We start from the raw sequence: 23,553 nt of genomic DNA on the forward strand, positions 1-23,553 counted from the left end.
CGTAGGCTTATTAACTTCCATTGATTCCAGAAAATAGGTTTTCAGCCCTCTTAATAATAGAGAATTTTTTATTTTTTATTTTAACATTTTATAGCTAACCCTCCATAATAACAACAACTTGTATTTATATAGCGCCTTTAACGTAGTAAAACGTCCCAAGGCGTACAGGAATGTTATCAAACAAAATTTGATACCGAGCCACATAAGGACATATTAGGGCAGTTGTAGGTTTTAAGGAGCATCTTAAAGGAAGAAAGAGAGAAAGAGAGGCGGAGAGGTTTCGGGAGGGAATTCCAGACCTTAGGGCCTTGGCAGCTGAAGGCACAGCCACCGATGGTTAAGCGATTAAAATCAGGGATGCTCAAGACGCCAGAATTAGAAGAGCGCAGATATCTCAGGGGGTTGTAGGGCTGGAGGAGATTACAAGGATAGGGAGGGGCGAGGCCATGGAGGGATTTGGAAACAATGATGAGAATTTTAAAATTGAGGCATTGCTTAACCAGGATCCAATGTAAGTCAGTGAGCACAGGGGCGAAGGGTGAACAGGACTTGGTGCGAGTTAGGACATGGGCAGACATAAATTACAATGACAAAGGTAAGTGAAGATGGACAGCATTAACAATGATCCATAAAATCAGCAGCTCTGGGCAGACGTAATGAGATTCCTGTAGTTGGAGTTTTATCCAGTTCCAGCCGATACACTTGAACCTTCACACCTCAGGATAAACTGCACTTGAAGCAATTCCACAGTTGTTATCCATGTCCTTAGCCATGTGGACATAACCTTTGTTGCCCCAATTTGCTCCCCAACTAAAACAAATAAAAGTTTGCGTTACTGTCCTGGTGAGTCATATCATTAGAAATAAAATCATACAAATAAGATTTGCAGGCGATATCTTACTTTACATTGAAGGCACAGAGAGTGGGAGTTAAATGAGACCTGGAGGGATAGAGGTCACTAGAATAGGAACATAGGAACGAGAGTAGGCCACTCAGCCCTTCGAGTCTGTTCCACCATTTAATTAGATCATGGCTGATCTGTACCTCAACTCCATTTACCTGCTCCATATCCCTTGATACCCTTACCCAACAATAATCTGCCAATCTCAGCCTCGAAAGCTTCAAGTGTCCCAGCATCCAGGGCCTTTTGAGAGAGAGAGAGTTCCATATTTTCACTATCGTTTGTGTGAAAATGTGCTCCCTGATTTCACTCCTGGATGGTCTGGCTTTAATTTTAAGATTGTGCCTCCTTGTTCTGGATTCCCCCATCAGAGGAAATAGTTTCTCTGAATCTACGCTAGCGAATCGCTTTATCATTTTAAACACCTTGATTAGATCACCCCTCAATCTTTTAAACTCAAGGGAATAGAAGTCAAGTTTTTGCAACCTGTCCTATAATTTAACCCTCTAAGCCCCAGTATCATCCTGGTGGCCTTATTTGCCATGATATTTGTAATAGCTCAAGAATCATCATGTTCCACACGGTAGTCAATCATTTCATCCGTACTTATTTTTAGAGTCCTCACTACTGTCCCGAACCAGATTGTCCCCCAGCTCCATATTTAAAGGGGCAGCGCCAGCACACTAGTGCAGAAATCCTCACTCATCAGTGCAAGTTCAGCTCATTTGAATATTTACCACATGCTCTGGACGCATTGCCCATGATCTGTCAGGAGCACCGGAAGGAGATAGGGCAAGAATTTCAGGCACTGGCAGTCTGCCAAGGGATATTGGCTGCCTGCAGGGCACTGGCATAGAGTTTTCCATCATGGAGGGGCAGGAGTACAGGGCAAGGGGATAGAGGTGGCATGAGGGCAGAGTGGCAAGGGACACTGTGCAGGGCAGAGGGTCAGGGTGGAGGCGGACACTAGGAAGGGGACTTTTGCATTTCAAATGGGCACTGTGTGGCTACAGCACTACTGAGGAGCTCCATAGGAACATAGAGACAGGAGTAGGCCATTCAACCCTTCAAGCCTGTTTGGCCATTCTATTAGATCAAGGCTGATTTGTACCTCAACTCCATTTACCTGCTGTTTCTCCATATCCCTTAACACACTCAACTAACAAAAATCGATCTCTCTCAGTCTTTAAAATTTCAGTTGACCCAGCCGTATTATGGAAAGACCCCCAAGTTAGAATTGCCTGCAGCTTTGATGAGCCTTGCACGTGGTTTCTGCAGCAGCCCACAGCACCCTGCGTGCTGGCCAGTTGCACTAAAGCTTGCTAGGTCCCTCGGGAGTATTACAGATGTTAGTACCACAGCAGATTGGGTGCCCGCTATTGCATTATTGGCCAGGATTCCAGGGAGCTGCAATTCCCCCAACTGCTTGAACATTTTCGTCCTACTGCCAGTCACTGCAAAGATAGTCATATTTTCACAGCAGATGCCAATCACACAGAGCACAAGGTCAATGTGTTCATGTCATCGATCTCGGTTCTCACCTGGATTCCTGTCCATCACAAAGCCAGGAGCACAAGGTACAGAGTTGGGAGGCAGGGCCAGTGATAAGAGAACAGACACCCCACATTTCTGATAATATCAGGATACAAGATATTGCCTGTCATCTGACGGGTAACCTTTCTCTCACTGATCTGCACGCAATCTGTCCTACGAACTATCCTCGTCCTTTCATCTTCGCTGTGCTAAAGTCAAGAACATGTTCACAAGCCACTGCTCTTATTCTTTCCCACCCTTAATGGTGTAGAGCTCCATACCTTCCTCCTTCTACCCTTCCTTCAACAGTCTAAGGTATTTAAAACCAAGCTTACAGTAAGTTACTGCATTTGAATTTATTTCTTTTTCTCAGTCTTGGTGGTGTCCTGTACTATGGGCATAGGCCTAAGCTTCCCAAGTAATGAAGGAAAGAACTTCTATTTATATAGCTCCTGTCATAACCTCAACTCCAACAAACAGCAATGAGATAATGACCAAATAATCTGTTTCAGTGATGTTGGTTGAGTGATTGAATATTGGCTAGGACACCAGGAAGAACTCCCCTGCTCTTCTTTGAATCGTGCCATGGAATCTTTACATCCATCTGAGGGGGCAGACTTTTTGGTTTAATGTCTCATCTGAAAGACGGCACCTCTGACAGTGCAGCACTCCCTCAGTATTGCACTGGACAGTCAGCCTAGATTATGTGCTCAAATTCTTGGAGTGGAACTTGAACCCACGACCTTCTAACTTAGAGGAGCGAGTGCTACCACAGGTGACACCAATTACGGAGAGTCTTCAGCGAAACTTTAATATCTTGACAACAAATTCCAATTGGGGAAAAAAAATTAAACAGATTGCCAGTTCGACAGAACTTTTTATTTACAGCTTTAGCTTTAATTATAAATAAATTTAAACTCGGAGTCAGAATTACCATGCATTTAATATAGTCCTCCCACCCCCGCTCTGTGACGTACCTGTTTTTAACAATCCAATATGGCTTCTGATTTTCAGTTCCATATCCAACTACCAAAATTCCATGATCAAGGTTGACAGTACTGCAGCGAGGCTCATAAAAAATTCCTACAGAAAAATAAATATTTGTATCTGTTATTGCGGAATTTCAAAACATTGTAGTGGATTCCACAATAAAAGTTGGAATTCTGAGTGGGAAATATCTAAATTTCATGGTAAGGTCACCGAGGGTAAACATTCTGACCTATGGGCATGGGGATAGGGACGGACCCCCGGCACGATCCCAGTGGATGCACTATTTGGGACAGATTCTCAACATCCTGGCCTTCCACCCCTCCCATCTTCTTTCTGCCCCTCCTGTAATGATCAATAACATGTCATTCTATAGTGGACACTAGGTGGAGCCATAGAGCTGTGTAGAGCTGTATATATAAGGCTGCACTACCCAGCTGTATGTATATTAAGACTACATTACCCATGAGGCACTAGGCTACCCACAAGGCAGCAGTCAAGATGGAAGCCTCTACAGATACTGTACCTAGTCCACATGTGCTCAATAAAGTAACCAGCAAAAGCTAGCTGTGTTCATAATAAGAATGTCTATTTATTAATGAACATAAGATGGTACCAGGATGGTGAAGATCTGCTAAAAATTGTGAAAAGCGACATGGAGAATTTGAAGCCACCAGAGCGTTTGAAACTCACAGGAAACATCGACTACAATTGGCAGACTCTTAAACAACAATTCGAACTCTACATTGCAGCCATCGGATTCGGTACAAAGCCAGACGCAAGGAAGATAGCGTTGCTGCTTACGGTTGCAGGCCCACAGGCGATAGAGGTATTTAATACATTTGTATTTAATCCAGAGGAGAACAGAGAAAAATTAGAAGATGTGCTAAAAAAATTTGATGCACATTGCTCTCCCAAAAAGAATGAGACGTATGAAAGATACATCTTCTGTTCTCGGACACAGCAGCAAAATGAGACTTTTGATAGCTTTATAACTGATCTGAAACTGAAAGCACAGACATGTAATTTCTCTGAGCTCAAAGCATCCATGATTCGTGACCAGATTGTGTTTGGTATTCATGATAAAATAGTCAGGGAACGTCTGTTGAGAGAAACCGAAATAAATTTGGAAAATGCAGTGAAAATATGCCAAGCCAGCGAGCTAGCTCGAAAGCACGCGAAGACTTTCAGTGAAATCAATAATGATGCGATTGTAATGAGTGATAATGCTGCTGTCGGTGCTGTGTACTATAAGGGGAAGAAACATGGGCAGAACAGAAATGAAAAGCAATCGGAGGATGAAATTTTTAACTGTAAACGCTGTGGTTACAAACACCAGTTAAGACAATGCCCAGCATTTGGAAAAATGTGCACAAAGTGTAATGGAAGGAATCACTTTGCCAAACAATGCTTTTCAAAAGTACAAACTAAGAAAGGGCAACGAGTTAATGTAATTGAGGACACTGATTTAAGTGAGACATTTTTTGTAGGAATGGTGTCATGTGACAATATCAAAAAGGATACAGAAAATGTGCAGCCCTCAGAAATGGACAATGCTGAACATAAAGTTCATGCAGTAAAAGAGGACAAATGGATGATCCCACTGCAGGTAACTGGAGCATTAGTTACCTTGAAACTAGACACTGGGGCAAAAGCAAACTTAATCAGTATGAGTGACATTAACAATATGAAAGAAAAGCCCAAAATACAGAAAAAGTCAGTACTACTGAAGGACTATAATGGACAGAAAATAGATAGCTTAGGTGTATGCAGACTTAAAGTGACAGTCAAAGACAAAGTGCATCATCTCATGTTTTCTGTTGTGGCTGAAAGGCTTGATTCACTACTGGGTGACAAAGCTTGTGAGGACTTAGAACTGGTCAAAAGAGTCTACCGTATAAACTGTGCCATAAGCAGACCAGATGACTCGGTGGATTCTGTAGTGAATAATTTCCAGGATGTGTTCAAAGGATTTGGAGTTCTACCATTCACTTACAAGATCCAGCTAAAGCAGGATGCTCAGCCAGTGGTACATGCGCCACGAAGAGTTCCAGCACCCCTGCGTGACCGGCTCAAGAATGAACTGGACAGAATGACCACACTAGGGGTCATCAGGAAAGTCGAAGAGCCAACAGACTGGGTTAACTCCATGGTATGTGTAAAGAAAAAGAACAATGACCTAAGAATATGCATGGATCCAAAGGACTTAAATGCAAACATAAAACGTAAACACTACCAGATTCCCAAGTGAGAAGAAATCACCAGTGAAATGTCAGGTGCCAGATACTTTACAAAGCTCGATGCCTCACAAGGATTTTGGCAACTAAAACTGGATGAAGAGAGCACCAAATACTGTACCTTCAACACACCATTTGGCAGGTATTGTTTCCTCAGAATGCCTTTTGGGATAATATCTGCATCTGAAATCTTTCATAGAGCGATGGAACACATAATTGAAGGTCTGGAAGGAGTTTGGGTCTATGTTGATGACATCATCATCTGGGGCTCCACACTGAAAGAACACAATGAGAGACTGACTAAAGTGCTACAGAGCATACGCCGGAATGGACTGAAGCTCAACAAAGCCAAGTGTCAGTTTGGCATCCAGGAAGTCACTTTCCTAGGAGGTAATCCATCTGGTAAAGGAATAGAGCCAGATATGGAAAAAGTAAACGCCATACTCAAAATGCCCCGACCCACTGACAAAAAAGGAGTGCTACGCATCATGGGGATGATAAACTTCATTGGAAAGTTCATTCCTAACTTGTCAGCCAAGACAGCCTGTCTGCGAGACCTGCTACATAAAACAAATGAGTTCGCATGGACAGAAAGACATGAACAAGAGTGGATAAACCTCAAAACAGTGCTGACAACCACACCTGTACTCACCTTCTTTGACCCAACATAAAGAATCAAAGTGTCAATGGATGCATCAAAAGATGGCCTAGGTGCGGTCTTGCTACAAGCAGAGGGTGAAGATTGGAAGCCTGTTGCCTATGCCTCCAGGTCTATGACTGATACTGAGTGTCGGTATGCCCAGATTGAAAAGGAATGTCTAGGCTTAGTAGTTGGACTAGAAAAGTTTAATGGCTACATATATGGACTTCCCACCTTCACAGTTGAGACAGACCACAGCCCTCTGGTTGCCATAAAAAAAAACCTGAATGAGATGTCTCCAAGGATTCAACGACTCATGATGAAGCTGCAAAGATATGACTTTGAACTGATCTACACACCAGGCAAATACATAGTGTTAGCAGATGCACTATCCCGAGCACCCACAATGAGTCATGTGAGCTCTACTGAAGAAGACGTGGATGTTCATGTGAGTATGGTCACTGCTGCGCTGCCTGTGTCAGATACAAAATCAAAGCAAATAGCAGAAGAAACAGTAAAAGATACAGTATTACAAACAGTAATAGAGAACATTCATCATGGTTGGCCAAAAGGTTCCTGTCCAAAATATTTTCACATAAGGTCAGAATTGAGTGTCGCAAGTGGACTATTACTAAAACAGAACAGAATAGTCATTCCACAGGCTTTATATCAAGACATGCTCAAAAGGATTCATGAGGGACACCTCGGAATTGAAAAATGCAAAAGGAGAGCAAGAGACACTGTTTATTGGCCTGGCATAAATAAGGACATTTAGAACATGATAGGCAAATGTGAGACATGTCAGAAACACCAAAACAAACAAGCAAAGGAACCAATGATATTAGCTGACATACCAAAAGCAGCATGGCAAAAGGTTGGTATGGACCTTTTTCATTTAAATGGTAAAGACTATCTAATAGTGATTGACTACTATTCTAACTATCCTGAGATGGCGCTGCTCTCAAGCACCACAGCAAGCAGTGTCATAATGCATGTGAAATCCATCTTTGCCAGACATGGAATTCCCAGGATTGCCATTAGCGACAATGGTCCGTGCTTCAACTGTAAGGAGTGGCAACAGTTTGCAGCACATTATGACTTTCAGCACATCACATCCAGTCCTTTGTATGCTCAGTCAAATGGTAAGGCAGAGAAAGGTGTTCAAGTTCTCAAGCAGCTACTGAAGAAAGTGACAGAAAGCAAGTCTGATCCTTATCTCGCCCTGCTGAGCTACCGAGCCTCACCTTTAGACTGTGGTTCTTCACCTGCTGAACTACTAATGGGTCGCAAGTTGCGCACCACGCTACCCTGCTGTGCAAAAGAATAACAAAGTGAGGAACTGAGACAGAGACTTCAACTGTTAAAGCTGAAACAAAAATCATACTATGACAAGTCATCCAAAACTCTAAAACCATTGACAAGGGATGATGTTGTCAGGATTGAGGATCCAGATGCATGGAACAGGAAAGCTACAGTTCTTGAAGTAGGACCAAGGTCATACACTGTTAGAACTGAGGAAGGACAGATTCTCAGGAGGAACCGCCGTTCCCTCCTAAAAACACAAGAGACTATTCAAGACCAGATTGATGACAATGCCGCAACTGCATCTTGTCATTCACCGCCAGAACAATCTCATGAAGACACATCAGACTTACCCGTGTTGAGAAGATCCACATGTCAAGTAAAAGAGCCTGATAGACTTAATCTTTGAGTACAATGTAAAGCTTTGAAAATGTGTTGACTGTTTTGAAAATGTTTATGTTTACAGAACACTAACAAAAGTGTTACTGATATTATCTTTATTGTTTTCTTGAAAGTTGATTGATATTGATTTTGTTAAACCTCAAAGGGGGATGTAATGATCAATAACATGTCATTCTATAGTGGACACTAGGTGGAGCCGTAGAGCTGTGTATAGCTGTATGTATAAGACTACACTACCCAGCTGTATGTATATTAAGACTACATTACCCATGAGGCACTAGGCTACCCACAAGGCAGCAGTCAAGATGGAAGCCTCTACAGATACTGTACCTAGTCCACATGTGCTCAATAAAGTAACTAGCAAAAGCTAGCTGTGTTCATAATAAGAATGTCTATTTATTAATGAACATAAGACCTCCCATCTTCTTTAAGAAAGTGTGGTCTGTGGGAGGAAGGGGGATAGAAGCAGGTGCTTCTTTGCACATCCCCAATAATGGTAAGATCCAATGTTATGGCCATGTCTGAGGGCATTCCTGGGCTACTCCAGAAGTGCTGCCCAGCAGGTCCTATATCTAAAGGTAAAACTGGGTGTAGGAGTGGGCTCTAGGGAAGGCACAGCTGTCACAATTTCCATTGAAGTGATACTTCAATGTTGAAACTTATTTTCTTCTAACTTCGTCTTCGGCTGTTATATCCGAGTAGTAAGGTCCAAATCATTGATATAAGTGAGACGTCAGGAACTCAAAACTTTACTTTTAATTACACAGAACAAGGATAGAACAGAGCTCTTACAAGCTACAGGCATGCACTTCTAATTCTACTGCATGATGCAACCAACATGGAGGATGCTATGAGTCATTCTTCCCATAATGCAATTTTACCTTAAGACTAGTAAATATAATCCCTTTGCATTTGTCTGCCTCTGGTGGATAACTTAAGCATTACATCCGAGATTACTATATCCCCCCTCTTAAGTTACAATAATTCTTAACAACATTCTTAAAAAGTCCATAAGGAAACTCCTTTAACGATAGGCCATCCTGAACGAATTTAGCAGGTTGTGATCAATCTCTCTGGTGGCTTGTGAGGCCTTGTTGAACGTCTTACAGTCAAGTCCCTGCTTGGTTGTGGTAGAGCCACCTGCTGCTCCTGAGCAGTACTCAGAGTATCTGACGCTGCTTCGATGGTTTCCTCTTGATTAAGGGGTCCAGTTATAGCTGTCTCTGTTCGTGGTGTTGGGACCACCAATGCATTTGGATAACTGGGGACCAACTTGTCCTCCAACCTTTCCTCTGGAACTTCCAGTTCGATCTCCCGTTGTCTAGTCAGTATCTGATCCACATGTCTGCGTACTACCTGACCCGTTCACAACATGACCTTACATGAAACTGGACTGGTCATTGAGTCCATGATGCCAGGAATCAATTTTGGACCATAACTGAAATTTCTGGTAAGGACCGCATCTCCTACTCCAAAACTGTGGCTCTTTGTCCTTCTGTCATGGTTCTCCTTTTGTTTGAACTGTCGGTTTTCCACCTTCCTTTTTAGATCTGGATGAACCAGGGCAAGAGTGGAGCGTAGTCGATGTCCTAACAATAACTCAGCAGGAGAGAGTCCTGTGGTAGGTTGAGGTGTTATTCTGTAGCTGAACAGAACTCGTGACACCTTTGCTGTCAAACTCCCTTCCGCACTTTTTTTTATCATCTCCTTAAATGTTTCTATGGCTCTCTCCGCAAGTCCATTTGAAGATGGATGATATGGAGCTGAAGTCACGTGCACTATGTCATTGTTTCTCATGAACTCTTTTGTTTCTGTACTCACAAAACATGTGGCATTGTCACTTACTACGATCTCTGGTATCCCTTGATTACTAAAACTCCTACGCAGGCAGTCTATAGTAACTGTAGATGAAGCAGAATTTACAGGATACACATCCATCCATTTGGGATGTGCATCAATGATTATGAGGAACATTTTCCCATGAATGGACCCGCATAATCAACATGTAATCTCCTCCATGGTTTATCCGGCCACTCCCAGGGGTGGAGTGGAGCTGCTGCTGGTGCCTTCCTGTGTTCTTGACAAGTGCTGCATGTCTTGACAAGATTTTCTATCTCCTCATCTAGCTTTGACCACCACAAGTAACTCCTTGCCAAGGCTTTCATGTGCGAAACTCCAGGATGACACTAATGTAGCTGCACTAGGATAGACTGTTGTGCTGGCTGTGGAATAATCACTCAAGCTCCCCACAACACGCAACCATCCTGCACACTCAGCTCTGTTTTCCTGACACTGTAAGGTGTGAAATCAGTCCCTTCCGGATGTTGTGGCCAACCCCTCATTACATATTCTCGGACTCTAGACAGTACTGGATCCTTACCAGTCCAAGTCCTTACTTGTTCTGCGGTCACAATTGCCGTGTCCGTGTCCTCCAACATCAAAACTCTGTCCTCTGGAGCTGCACGGATAGGTGTACCTGGTAGTGGAAGACGGCTCAAGGCATCTGCGTTCCCATGGTACTTGCCCGCTTTGTAAATGATGACATACTCATATGCTCTCAATGTCACTGCCCATCTCTGGATTCGGGGTGACACCATCTGTGGTACTGCTTTCATCTCATTAAAAAGAGATAGAAGAGGTTTATGATCAGTGCATATGGTGAATTTCCTGCCATATATGTATTTGTGAAACCTCTGTAACCCAAACGTTACTGCTAATCCCTCTTTATCTAACTGGGAATAGTTTTTTCTGCTGGGGTCAGAGTTCGAGACATAAACCCTATCGGTCTTTCAGCTCCATCTTCCATACAGTGTGAAAGAACTGCCCCCACCCCGTAAGGTGAAGCGTCACAAGAGAGAATGATGTCTTTCTCTGCATTGTAGTGAACCAGCACATCCGAGGACAGCATCAGTTTCTTGGATTGTTCAAATGAAACCCTCTGTTCCTCTTCCCACTGCCACTGTGTCTCCTTGCGCAGTAGTTTGTGAAGAGGTGCTAACACTGTTGACAAGTTTGGCAAAAACCTGTTATAATAGTTTAGCAGTCCCAGGTAAGCTTTTAACTCAGTCACATTTGTAGGATCTGGGCCTCCTGCAGTGCTTTTACCTTCTCCTTGATTGGATGGAGCCCGGTGGCGTCCACTCTGTGTCCCAGGAACATGGCCTCATTCCCCATGAAAGTACACTTACTTCTCTTGAGCCGTAAACCAGCCTTATCCAATCTTTGCAGTACCTCTCTCAGAGTGCTCAGATGCTCCTGGTCGGTTCTTCCCATCACCAGAATATCATCCAGATAGATAGAAACATGTGGAATCCCTTGCAGTACACCCTCGATAGTTCTCTGGAAGATAGCTGGACTAGATGAAACACCAAATGGCAAGCGGTTATAGGTAAACAAACCCTTCTGTGTATTTATGGTTACAAACTTCTTGGATTCCTCATCTAGTGTAATCTGCAAGTATGCATGACTCATATCCAGCTTCGTGAATTTCTTCCCTCCAGCCAGGTTTGCAAAAAGATCCTCAGTTTTAGGAATAGGATACTGTTCAAGTTTAGACACCCTGTTTACTGTCAATTTATAATCTCCACAGATTCTTACCGAATTGTCTGGTTTTAAAACAGGTCCAATTGGAGCTGCCCATTCTGAACATTTCACGGGTTCCAGAATGTTCTCTCTCAAAAGACGGTCAAGCTCAGCCTCTACCTTTGGTTTCATGGCATAAGGCACAGGTCGTTGTTTAAAAAATCTTGGCAGTGCCTCCTTGTCTACATAAATCTTAGCTGGGGGGCCATTAAATGTTCCAAGTTCTTCCTTGAACACGCTCTCATGTTCAATCAAGACTTCTTGCAAAGACAACTGTTTGCCTCCTTCCAATTGATTTATTGCTCCCCAATCCAATTTAAGTTCTTTTATCCAGCCCCGACCTAACAAGTTTGGTCCAGAACCCGATACTACAACTACAGGCAGCTGTTCCACGGTGTCCCTGTGTTTCACAGTTACAACAGCTGTACCCAAGGTTGCCACTCGTTCACCGGTATAGGTTTTAAGCTTCATAGAGCAAGACTTTAACTCTGGAACTTTTGCACGGTTCCACAATTTTGAATATTCTTCCCTATTCATTATGGTAACACCACATCCAGTATCCACCTCAAAATTGACCTTAGTGTCATTTACAATCAGTTACAAAGTGATAGGATCCACTTTTGGAATGTCCGCTACCATACTATGCAATATGAACATGTCGTCTTCTTTCTCAGCTTCTCCACTGATGTGATGTGCTCCCTGTTTTTTCACTCCTCTTACCAGGTTTTGCTTTTCTCCCCCTTTAGGTTTGTATACCTCCAGGGTAGCTTTTGCTCTGCATGCACATTTTATATGTCCTTTTTTCCCACACTTGTGGCACTTTTCCTCCAGAAACCTGCATTCCCTTGCCAGGTGATCTCCATTGCATCTATAACATGCCTTTAAATGCTCACGTTGTGGTGTGCGACTCATATTTAACTTGTGCACCAGCGTCTGACCTGCAACTTGCTTCATAGTAGACCAGTCTGAACCTTGTATTTCTTTCACATCATGGTTAGCTGTCTATGGCTTGAGCAAGTTCCAATGCTTTTTCATACGTAAGCCCAGTCTCGGACAATAATCTCCTCTGCATTCGAGCATCCATTATCCCACAAACCAGCCTATCTCTCAGCATGTCTTTCAAGCTGTTCCCGTAATTGCAATCATGTGCCAGTTTCCTCAACACCGCTACATAATCCAACACAGTTTATCCCGGTATCCTGTTCCATGAATTAAATTTGAAACGCTGTACAATCTCACTCGGTCTGGGATTGAAATGTTCCTTTAGCAAGTCCACTAATTCAGTAAATGATTTATCTCCAGGCTTTGCAGGACTGCAAAAGTTTCTCAATAAACTATACGCCAGACTTCCCACCGAAGTTAGCAAAAAAGCTCTCCTTTTTCCAACATCAACAATATCATTTGCTACAAAGAAATGCTCCAATAACTCACAGTACCATATCCATGTTTGATTTTGAACATCAAAAGCAGAAATCTCTCCTACCCGAGTAGCCATGATTCAGATGCAGTGATCTTCTTTTAATTCCCCTTCTTCAAGTTGAAACAGCTAATCCTCATTGCCAAATGTTATATCCGAGTAGTAAGGTCCAAATCATTGATATAAGTGAGACGTCAGGAACTCAAAACTTTACTTTTAATTATACAGAATAAGGAGAGAACAGAGCTCTTACAAGCTACAGGCATGCACTTCTAATTCTACTGCACGATGCAACCAATATGGAGGATGCTATGAGTCATTCTACCCATAATGCAATTTTACCTTAAGACTAGTAAATATAATCCCTTTGCATTTGTCTCCCTCTGGTGGATAACTTAAGCATTACATCTGAGATTACTATATCGGCCCAATTCGGGCCTCGGGTCTCCCCTCTCAGAAGCAGGGCATCACACAATATCATCCTTCTCAGCGGGCCAGTGTCCCTGTTGTGTCAATTCCTGCATGGGAGCTCCTGGCTGGCCTCCCATGTTCTACCCTCTGTAAACTTGAGGTCATCCAAAACTCTATTACCTGTGTCCTAAGTCGTACCAAGTCCTGTTCACCCATCACCTCTGTGCTCGCTGGCCTACATTGGCTCCCGGTTAAGCAATGTCTTGATTTAAAATTCTCATCCTTGTTTACAAATCCCTCCATGGCCTCACCCCTCCCTATCTCTGTAACCTCCTGCAGCCCTAAAACCCTCGGAGATCTCTGCACTCCTCAAATTCTGGCCTCTTGAGCATCCCCGATATTAGTCGCTACACCATTGGCGGCCATGCCTTCAGCTGCCTAGGCCCTAAGCTCTGGAATTCCCTGGCTAAACCTCTCCACCTCTCTTTCCTTAAAACCTACCTCTTTGACCATGCTTTTAGTCATCTGCCCTAATATGTCTTTATGTGGCTCAGCATCAAATTTTGTTTGAAAATGCTCCTGTGAAGCGCTTTCAGATGTTTTACTCTGTTAAAGCCGCTACATAAATACAAGTTGTTTTTGTTGTTGTTGTCCTCCCAAAATATTTAAAAGACCCCGTCCCATGGATTTTGGGTAGGCCAGTGGCAGGAGACAGCGGCAGATAGACGTTCCACCCTACCATACTTGCATGTATGTATTCTTTATGAACGTGCATTTAAAGTGCCCTATAGAAAGATCTGTAGCAGCATTTGGGGAGTATTTCTGAACCTTTTTCTTGTTATTCTGTTTCTTCCCTGTTTTCATTTCGTTGCTCTGCAAGCTTTGTGCCAAATGCACTGACTGCCTTTTTTCGGTATATCCAAAATATTGGGACAATGGGTTTCCCAATGGGAATCCCTCTTTAAAGCTGTTATTTTATTGGAGGAGGACGAGAGATGAGAAAATGGAGGAATGCGACCACCTCCACGTACCCACATTTAAAGGCATAAGCACAGGTACCTGGCAATGACCATGCAGAACTGGAAAATGGATGCAGAGGTTCTGAGTCAGTAAACAAACAAAAGCAGAGCTGTACTGTCTGCTGCTGGGACACCTGCAGCTAATATACACCATAGGGCTCTTACTGGTTAATTATGGTAAGCTGTACACTCAAATCCTCTTTTGCCAGGTAGGTATGCTGCTATAACAGAAAATGTTGGAAAAACTCAGCAGGCCAGGCAGCATCCGTGGAGAGAGAAACAGAGTTAATGTTTCAGGTTGAAGACCTTTCGTCAGAACTGGAAACAAGCAGGAAAAGGAACAGATTTTAAAGTGAGTTTCGGGGCTGGGAAATGGGGGAGGGGATGAAAGAATAAAAGGGAAGGTCTGTGATAGGATGGAAGGCAGGAGAAGAAAAGAGGCATTAAGAGATATTCAAGGCAAGAGGAGATGGTAATGGGACAGGTTACGAAACAAAGGATGGCTCTAGATGGAGTGTGAATTGCGCTGGCAGAATGAAAGACAGCTGCCATGTGGGAGGGAAAACCCCCCCCAAAAAAACAAAAAAAAAGCACAAACAAAAAATGTGGATAAAAAATGTGATAGGGGCTGAGGTTATGATCTGAAATTGTTGAACTCTATGTTGAGTCCAGAGGGCTGTAAAGTGCCTAATAAAAAGATGAGGTGCTGTTCCTTGAGCTTACGTTGAGCTTACGTGGAATAATGCAAGAGGCCGAGGACAGTGAGGTCCGAGTGGGAGTGGAGCTGAGAATTAAAGTGACAGGCGACCAGAAGCTCGGGGTCCCCCTTACGAACTGAACAGAGGTATTCCACAAAGCAGTCACCCAATCTGCGTTTAGTCTCCCCAATGTAGAGGAAACCACATCGTGAGCAGCGAATACAGTATACTAAATTGCAAGAAGTACAAGTAAATCGCTGTTCCACCTGGAAGAGGTGTTTGAGGCCCTGGACAGTGGGAAGGTATAAGGGCCTGTGTTGAATCTCCAGCGCTTGCATGGGAAGGTGTCGGGTGAAGGGGAAGTGGGTGATAGAGGAGTGGACTAGGGTGTGGCGGAGGGAGCGGTCCCTACGGAATGCTGAAAGGGGAGGTGAGAGGAAGATGCACTTGGTGGTGGGATCACGCTGGCGGTGGCGGAAGATGATCTGTTGAATGCGGAGGCTGGTGGGGTGAAAGGTGAGGACAAGGGGAACTCTGTCGTGGTTCCGGGAGGGAGGGGCAGGGGTGAGGGCAGAAGTGCGGGAGATAGAACAGACACGGTCGAGTGCTGTGTCAACCACAGTAGAGGGGAATCCCCGGTTGAGGAAAAAGGAAGACATGTCGAAAGCACTGGTATGGAAGGTGGCATCGTCAGAGCAGATGCAGCGGAGACGGAGAAACTGGGAGAATGGAATAGAGTCCTTACAGGAGGCGGGGTGGGAGGAAGTGTAGTCCAGGTAGCTGTGGGAGTCAGTGGGCTTGTAGTGAATGTTTGTCAATAACCTATCCCCAGCGATGGAGACGGAGAAGTCAAGGAAGGGAGGGGAAGAGTCAGAGATGGACCATGTGAAGGTGAGGGAAGGGTAGAAATTGGAAGCAAAGTGAATGAAATTGTCTAGTTCAGGGCGAGAGCAGGAAACGGCACCGATACAGTCATCAATGTACCGGAAAAAGAGGTGAGGGAGGGGACCCGAGTAGGACTGGAACAAAGAGTGTTCCACATATCCCACGAAAAGGCAGGCATAGCTAGGACCCATGTGGGTACCCATAGCAACACCTATGATTTGGAGGAAATGAGTGGCGTCAAAGGAGAAGTTGTTCAATGTGAGAACAAGTTCAGCCAGGCAGAGGAGGGTGGTGGTGGATGGGGACTGGTTGGGCCTCTGTTCAAGGAAGAAGCGGAGCGCCCTCAGGCCATGGGGATGGAGGTGTAGAGGGATTGTACGACCAGTGAAAAGGAGGCGGTTGGGGCCAGGAAACTGTTAAAGTGGCGGAGGGCGTCGGAAGAGATGTAGGTGGGAAGAGACTGGACAAGGGGAGAAAAAAGAGTCGAGGTAGGAATAGATAAGTTCCATGGGGCAAGAACAGACTGAAACGATGCTGCTATGCTGTGCTATGGAGAGGGTGCCTTGGAATGGCAAGCAGACCAACTTACCCTGCTACTATTTCATTCGGTGACACTTCCATTTGAAAGCCATCAAACAAAGGATTCAAGTGCTGTGCGCACTACATGCCATCTAATCAGCGGTCTTTAAAGGGATCACTGGAGGCTGCCACCATAAGTTTTTTTTCCAAAAACGACTTACCATAACGTGGAGCAGGAATGCTTCTCTCAGCTCCTTAGCTCTACTGCATGACGGTGCTAGTGCGCAGTGAGCCTCTTTTCCCATTCTGCTCCCACCCACTCCAGTACTTACTGCTGAAGAGGCACGTGACGCAAAATTGGAGGGGTCCAGAGCAGCGAGTTGAATCTGGAGGCGGACAGATACCCGCCGCTGGCCTGAGTTAAGATGAGGCTTGTTGACTAATTTCAAGTGGCACTTGGGCCAGAACTTTTGGCGCGTGCTTCCTGGTTCGCAGCCGAAAACTGGCGTGGGCCAATTTATCCCTCCTGTGAATCCTGCTTCTTACCTGATTTGTACAACATGAAAGATCTGTGCTCTGCATCTATGCCAGCAGATATCGGTCCAGCCGTGGCCACTGCTGCAGCTAAATCCGCTTCAGAATTCTTTGGAATCTGCTTGACCCCCTTGCAAGTGGCGACAATATCGTTTTGGTTGAATGTACAATTCCCATCCTAAAACAAAAAAAAGTCAGAGAAAGAACAGTACACATGGGATCCAAACATTGGCCGGGAATTTCCTCGCAGCTGTTGCTGTAGCTTTGCCGGAAGTGCAGTGTAAATCCGCTGCACTTCTGGAAAAAGTTACGGCAGCGGTGCAGGATCCTCTTTCCATTCATAACAAGTTGAGTAATCAAAGCCAATCAACTTTCTGACAAATGCCAGTCAATGAAGTTAAAGAGGAGTGTTACCTTTGCAGTGTATGGATAGGACTGCTCGGAAGTGATGCCCTTTTCTTTTATGAATAAGAAGCCGCCCATGACAGATCCACCATTACATCCTGCGTTTCCTACAGCTCTGCTACAATCCATCAGGTACTGTTCACTCAGGGAAATGAGCTTGCCTGTTTTCTTAAACACCTGCCCTTCAAGTACACCAGTAGTACTGAAAGCCCAGCATGAACCACATTGGCCCTAACAAATAAATAGAGATTCACAGTGAGGGGAGAAATGTTTTAAGTCGTTCCCTATTTTCTGGACTATTGAGGAACCACGATGAAGCCCATAGTTACGGACTCCACCAAGGGTGAAAAAGTGAGACAGGAGGAAAAAAATAGAGAGGTACGGGTTAGGTGACACTAAGCTTGGGTTTCAAAAAGCCTGTAGATTTTGGGAGGAATGGAAAGCAGTAACATGTGTCAAGGAATAATGAGTCAGCGCAGGAGATGATTCCAGGAGACTTTCACCACATTCAGGAAGCATGCAGGAGGAAGGAAGGGAGTGTAAGATAGCTATTCGGAGAGAAGAAAATTCAAAGAAGCAATCATTGTAGTAATAGCGATTATAAAAGAGGAATAAGAGAAAAGCAAATGTAAGGGCTTTTCTTTGTGCACTGAGGTTATAAAGACAGGATTTACAATTTTGTTACATATAGCGCACAAAAGAAATTATCCCATAATTTCTGTATTGATGTATTGTGCCATGTCCAATTAATTACAAAATCTTGCAGACTTCAATACATCACAGCAAGCTGTTCATTCATTGTTGCATATATCGCACGAAGTCAAGATCTACCTCGTTGTGTTTTCAATATTGTCCGTCACCAACAGTTCTTCAAATCTTTTCACTTTAATAACCATTCGAAGCATTTCTCCCCATCTTTACCTGATCCTTGACTGGAGTAACGTAGCCTTTAGGACGCCAATCAATGGTTGGAGGCAGTTCAGCATTCTCCTGCGCTGTAAACACTTTGCAAGTTGCGTTCTCAGCTTCCTTTATACTGGATGCCTTCAAAAACTTCCTGAATTCCTCAGTGGTCTAGAAAGTCAAGAAATCTGAAATTTTAACTTTTAGTGGGGTTAAAGATTCTATTATATTGTTTTACAATTTCACAGTGAATTTGCATAAATTACCACTGTTCATTTCATTTAAAGCATTCAATAAATTCTTGAGTGCTAGAAATGATAGTTTAGCATTTCTGAGAATCACAGTCAACAAGGGAGCTTTATTAGCTTTCGCTGCAGTTACAGACATCTGTGGCCTGGATTTCCTCACAGTGTAGGTGTGGTCCAATTAATGAGATGTCTTAACATCAGAGAGAAAAATCACAGGAAGGTCCCTTTTGGTCCACATTTAAGCAAGTCTTCTGGAGAGCATTCATAGATGAGTTGGTAAGCTTGAACAAACAAATCTCCTAAACATCTTACAAAGGACAACAGAGAGGACTTAGCAGTTAATAAAGGGGGGAAAAGTGGAAGAAGATGATCACTGCACAAAGATAGATGGAGATGAAGTCGGATATGTTACAAACATAGGTCCTTCCACTAAACTGAAGAAAGATGTCTGTCATGTAGCTCTTGAAGAGACTTTGAGACTTGGGATGACAGCTGCTGGAAGGCTGGGTATGAGAACATGTACTCATATATCGAAGGTTCAACACCTTTCATAATTGAGGTTCTGAAGCAAGTAACTGTTGCTGTACCTCTGGGGACAATTTTTACATTTGGACCCGCCGGGAGCAGGGTGGGGGGAGCCCAGTAAAGCATGGGAAAACTCGGAAGTCCGGATCTTCCCACATGCTGTGGAGTTTTAACTCGACAGCATACGTGTGACGTCAATGACAGGTTTCTTGTCTGGAAGCCAAACAAGAATGTTAGTTGTGTGAATTTCTCAGTAGCTTGGTTAGAGACTCTTAAGTATGGTGTTAGGTTTCCAAGTGTGTCAGATAGCCAGGTAACCATAGTACACGATAGAAACTGGTATGCTTATAAGGCCTTTGTTTCACTGTTTCACAGTCGATCTACAAAGCACTATCATTCTTGATTCATTGAAAGCACTTTCAGGAGCTGGTGTCCCTCGTCTCCACTTTGTACATACCAGGTCTCCAAACTGGTTCATTCCCACAGTAAATGTCTGCTTCCCCATTGTATGCTCCACGTTATGTTGTTCGATGTATCTCATATTCTTCTCCCAAACCATTCTTCTATGATTACTATCATCCTAAAAATATTATTACACCAAAGTTAAACTTTAACCTCTTTTACCTGTAGGATTTGCAAAATTTCCACATTCTCCCAAGGTTATTAATAAAAGGGACCCTATGGACAATTTGAAAAGGGTACCCAAAGATGGCGTCCGCACCTCATGACCAAAAGCCTGCAAGATTTTAAAAGCCTGAACTCTGCAGCACAGAACAAGCAGCTTTGGGAAATCGAAACTTAAAATGCATTTCTGTGAAAAGGACTTTTGTGTTTGAAGGGCCAAACATTTGAATATGCATTTTCGTCAAATTGGAACAGATCAACCCAGTTAGGCCTAAACATGAGGCCATTAGTTTGTCCGCATAAATAATTGGAAGCCATCGAGGCTGGACAGGCCGATTAAAATGCATTAATGACAATACAGGCCGGACATCAGGCCATTAGGTGTGATAAACGGCCATCTAAAACCAGTTATTTTAGATTGGTACAATCATTTAAAACAGCCCACCAAAAGTGAAACAATGGACTGACCTGATTTGGCGCGCAGATAAGGGCCATTGAAAGGAGTATAACTGTAGGCCCTTAGTAGCAATCGCTCTCTGGTCTTGTCTTTCTCTCTTGACTCTGCTGGCTCTCTCCTCCTGACTCTGACCTCTTGTCTGGTCTTGGGCTACCGCCGCTCGCACTCACACCCTGGCCTCATGGTGGGTTCTCTTCTCGCTCCCCACATTGTGCAAGCAACCAAAGACATCCATACCAACAGCAGGGGAGGGGAACGAGACCTGAGTCCAAAGTCACCCAGGACACCCGGGCCACAAGAGAGGGCAGAGGAAACAAGGCGAGACGAACCAAGATGAAGAGTAAGGTAGACCCGACAAAGCAAAGAAGGGCAGCAGAAGACGTATTAATTAAGACCGAGCGCCGAGTTCTAAGCTGACGCTCGGGGAAGAAAATATCTGAGGACAGTGAGACTAAGTTGGTTGGGCGAACACTGCAAATAAGCTAGTGCATGGGGGGGGGGAGCGGGGAGTAAGAATCTTGTTGAACACTGCGAATAAACACAGGTGTCCACGCCACAATGAATATGCTGGCGTTTGACGCTTTGGTAGTAAAATTTAAGCAGTGAAGACTGCTAATCATCTCGTTGACGCAACATTACCGCCAACGACCGCCCGAGGGAGAAGAAGAAGAGAACCCATCACAACGAGATGACGACGGTAGCTAAGGAGAAGAAAGGTGTGTCGCAGCAGCAGCTCCAGCACCGCGCCCTGAGACCATGTGGCGATGGAGTACCCCAAAGGACAGCAGCCCAAACCTCAAAACTCGCGATTGCTAAAACAACAGGTTTTGCTTTGGGTTGGTGATCATGAATTCCTGGCCCCTCATAGCTTAATCTACTTAATAAGGATAAGGGGATTGTTAAAGTAGCTGTTTTTCCCTCGATGTGCCGTGTGTTCCCCATTCCCTGTATAAGTATAGTTATAGTGTTATATGCCTGTAATTGTTTCTCTACCAGTAATATAAGACTGTGTTTTCATTTTCTGTTTTAAAAAAATCTTGGTTTTCTTACACCAAACCACTTGTCTACTCGAGTCTTTCCGTATCGCCACCTGTACCCAAGTCTGGTGTCTAGAACCCAGGGGCATGGGAGCAACTCGAACCGCTCACAGGCAGTCAGGGACATAACTGGCTGGGCGCACGCGCCACACGCCACCCCCTACATACCATTGTAAATTTGGGTAATTTTTTATTACTCCAGTAGCACAATCAAATGTGAAAGAGACAGACTCTACATCCCATATTAGTATTCCCATTCCTCCATTCCTGTGATAGCGCTGATTATCTATGTTGTGGAGGATAACTTTCCTCACTAACAACAGACTTGTTGGGAGGTAATTCTCCTCACGAGCAGCATCACCACTGGAAATAGGTCAGAGTCTAGAACTTCACCCACCGTGACCCTGTCCAGTTTTCCAAGCGGAACCTCCACTCTGCACTGGCAGTCTACCATTGAAGGGGAGGGAAACGCTGTTGCTGCAGTGTTGCCTTTGCTGTAGCAGCTGAAGGGACTGCCCACCGGTATATTTAATAGGAGTAGCACTCTTATAAATGAAGATACCCGGTGGAAGCTCCAATTCTTTATTGCTATGGATCTTCTCTCCTTGTTGTTGGAATGGACCAGGTTAACTTGGCTTCAAACTGCTGACCATCTCGAGGAGTGCTATGTACAAATCCCCTTAGAACAGCCTCTTCAATTACTGCCACCTGGCTCCCACTACCACCCAGCTCTGAACATCTTCTATTCACATCCTGTTACCGTGAGGCGGAGCTGGAACGGAGACTGAGGCAAAGCAGACAGTGGACAAAGCCTCACCTTCCTGCTCATTATATCCTTGGACAAGCTTGGATGAGGTCTGCAACTCCCCATATAGAAAACTACAGGAGATAAATGTGTCTTGGCACATTAGCATGCTGGGACAATTATATTAAAATCTACTTTAATTCCTTGATGGATTCACAGTCTCATCACTTCATAACTGGGTGGCAATTGACCATTTCTGTAAATTACTGTTATTTAAAGATTCTTGAATTGCTCTTCTGTATGGTTCTTCAGCGAAATCAACACTTACCTAAAGGACTTTAGGAAATAAGCGATCAGACTCTGAAAGATTTTGCAACTTAAACATTCATTAAAAAGATATTGCATTTGAGTCTTTAATTTGGTGAAATAGCAGAAAAAAATCAGGTTAAGAAATGATTAGCTGTTGAGCTGCTTCCTCTAAACTCAACTATTCCAAAGCCTCCCACCTTGCAGCCTCGGTAAACCTGAGCTCATCCAAAACTCTGCTGCCCATATCCTAACTCTCACCTAGTCCCGTTCATCCATCACCCCATTCTTGCTGACCTACATTGGCGATCGGTCCGGCAAGGCCTTGATTCTAAAATTCTCACCCTTGCCTCACCCCTCCCTATATCTGTAACCTCCTCCAGCCCTACAACCCTCCGAGAGTTCAGAGCTCCTCCAATTCTGGCCTCTTGTGCATCCCTGATTTGCTCTGGAATTCCATCCCTAAACCTTTGCGCTGCTCTACCTCTCTTTCCTCCTTTAAGATGATCCTTAAAACCTACCTCTTTGACCAAGCTTTTGGTCACCTGCCCTAATCTCTCCTTATATGGCTTGGTGTCTGATAACGCTCCTGTGAAGCTCCTTTGGATGTTTTACTATGTTAAAGGCGCTATATAAATGCAAGTTGTTGTTATTGTTGAGTCGTAATTTGAATTGTGAAAAATTGCTGCAACCTTTACTAGCTCAATTCTTTGTACAATGATCAGCATTTATTGCTTCTTACCTCTTTGTACTGCTTATTATGAAATGATTTCCAGCTGATCCAGGCTTCATCCAATGTTGGGTCAAATGGGGAGCCAGAGGCTGCCGCCAGAATGCAGACCACCACACAGCCCACAAACAGAGGGAACTTCATGACAGACAATCTGATGGAACAAAACCAATGGAATTAATCAGCTATTGTGGCGATACCACCGGGTGTCCCTTACTTATAATGTACATAATTCACTTTAACTTAACTATGTATGTATATAACTTACCTGTTCGGGCCGCTGCCCCTTTAAGAATGCACTGACGTCACGTCGCACATCACGTGACTCACCCAGATGCGAGCCGGCCCAGCGCGGCCTTCCACTCCCGCGACGGTCGCCGGCACAACTTGGCCTCCCGCTCCTGCGGTGGCCGCCGGCCCAGTTCGGCCTCCCGCATCCGCGATGGCCGCCGGCCCGGTTCGGCCTCCCACTCCTTCGGCCGCAACGGCCAGCCTCAGTGCCGGGT

The 23,553-nt window shown here is 44.3% G+C and overlaps 1 protein-coding gene across 1 annotated transcript; it reads right to left on the reverse strand.

Annotated features, from left to right (window-relative positions):
* Positions 1–130: 130 nt before the first annotated feature.
* Positions 131–23,194, reverse strand: LOC147108348 (cathepsin L2-like). Its single transcript, XM_086006036.1, has 7 exons — positions 23,060–23,194; positions 19,606–19,728; positions 18,394–18,546; positions 17,482–17,703; positions 17,080–17,245; positions 3,412–3,517; positions 131–810 (listed from the first exon to the last, which is right to left on the reverse strand). The coding sequence occupies exons 1-7, from the start codon at positions 23,189–23,191 to the stop codon at positions 711–713; spliced, it is 1,002 nt and encodes a 333-aa protein (XP_085862162.1). The 5' UTR covers positions 23,192–23,194; the 3' UTR covers positions 131–710.
* Positions 23,195–23,553: the final 359 nt, after the last annotated feature.

Source organism: Somniosus microcephalus, chromosome 13 (genome assembly GCF_052327205.1).
Source record: "Somniosus microcephalus isolate GS21.2 chromosome 13, FLI_Smic_1.0, whole genome shotgun sequence".
Taxonomy (NCBI): domain Eukaryota; kingdom Metazoa; phylum Chordata; class Chondrichthyes; order Squaliformes; family Somniosidae; genus Somniosus; species Somniosus microcephalus.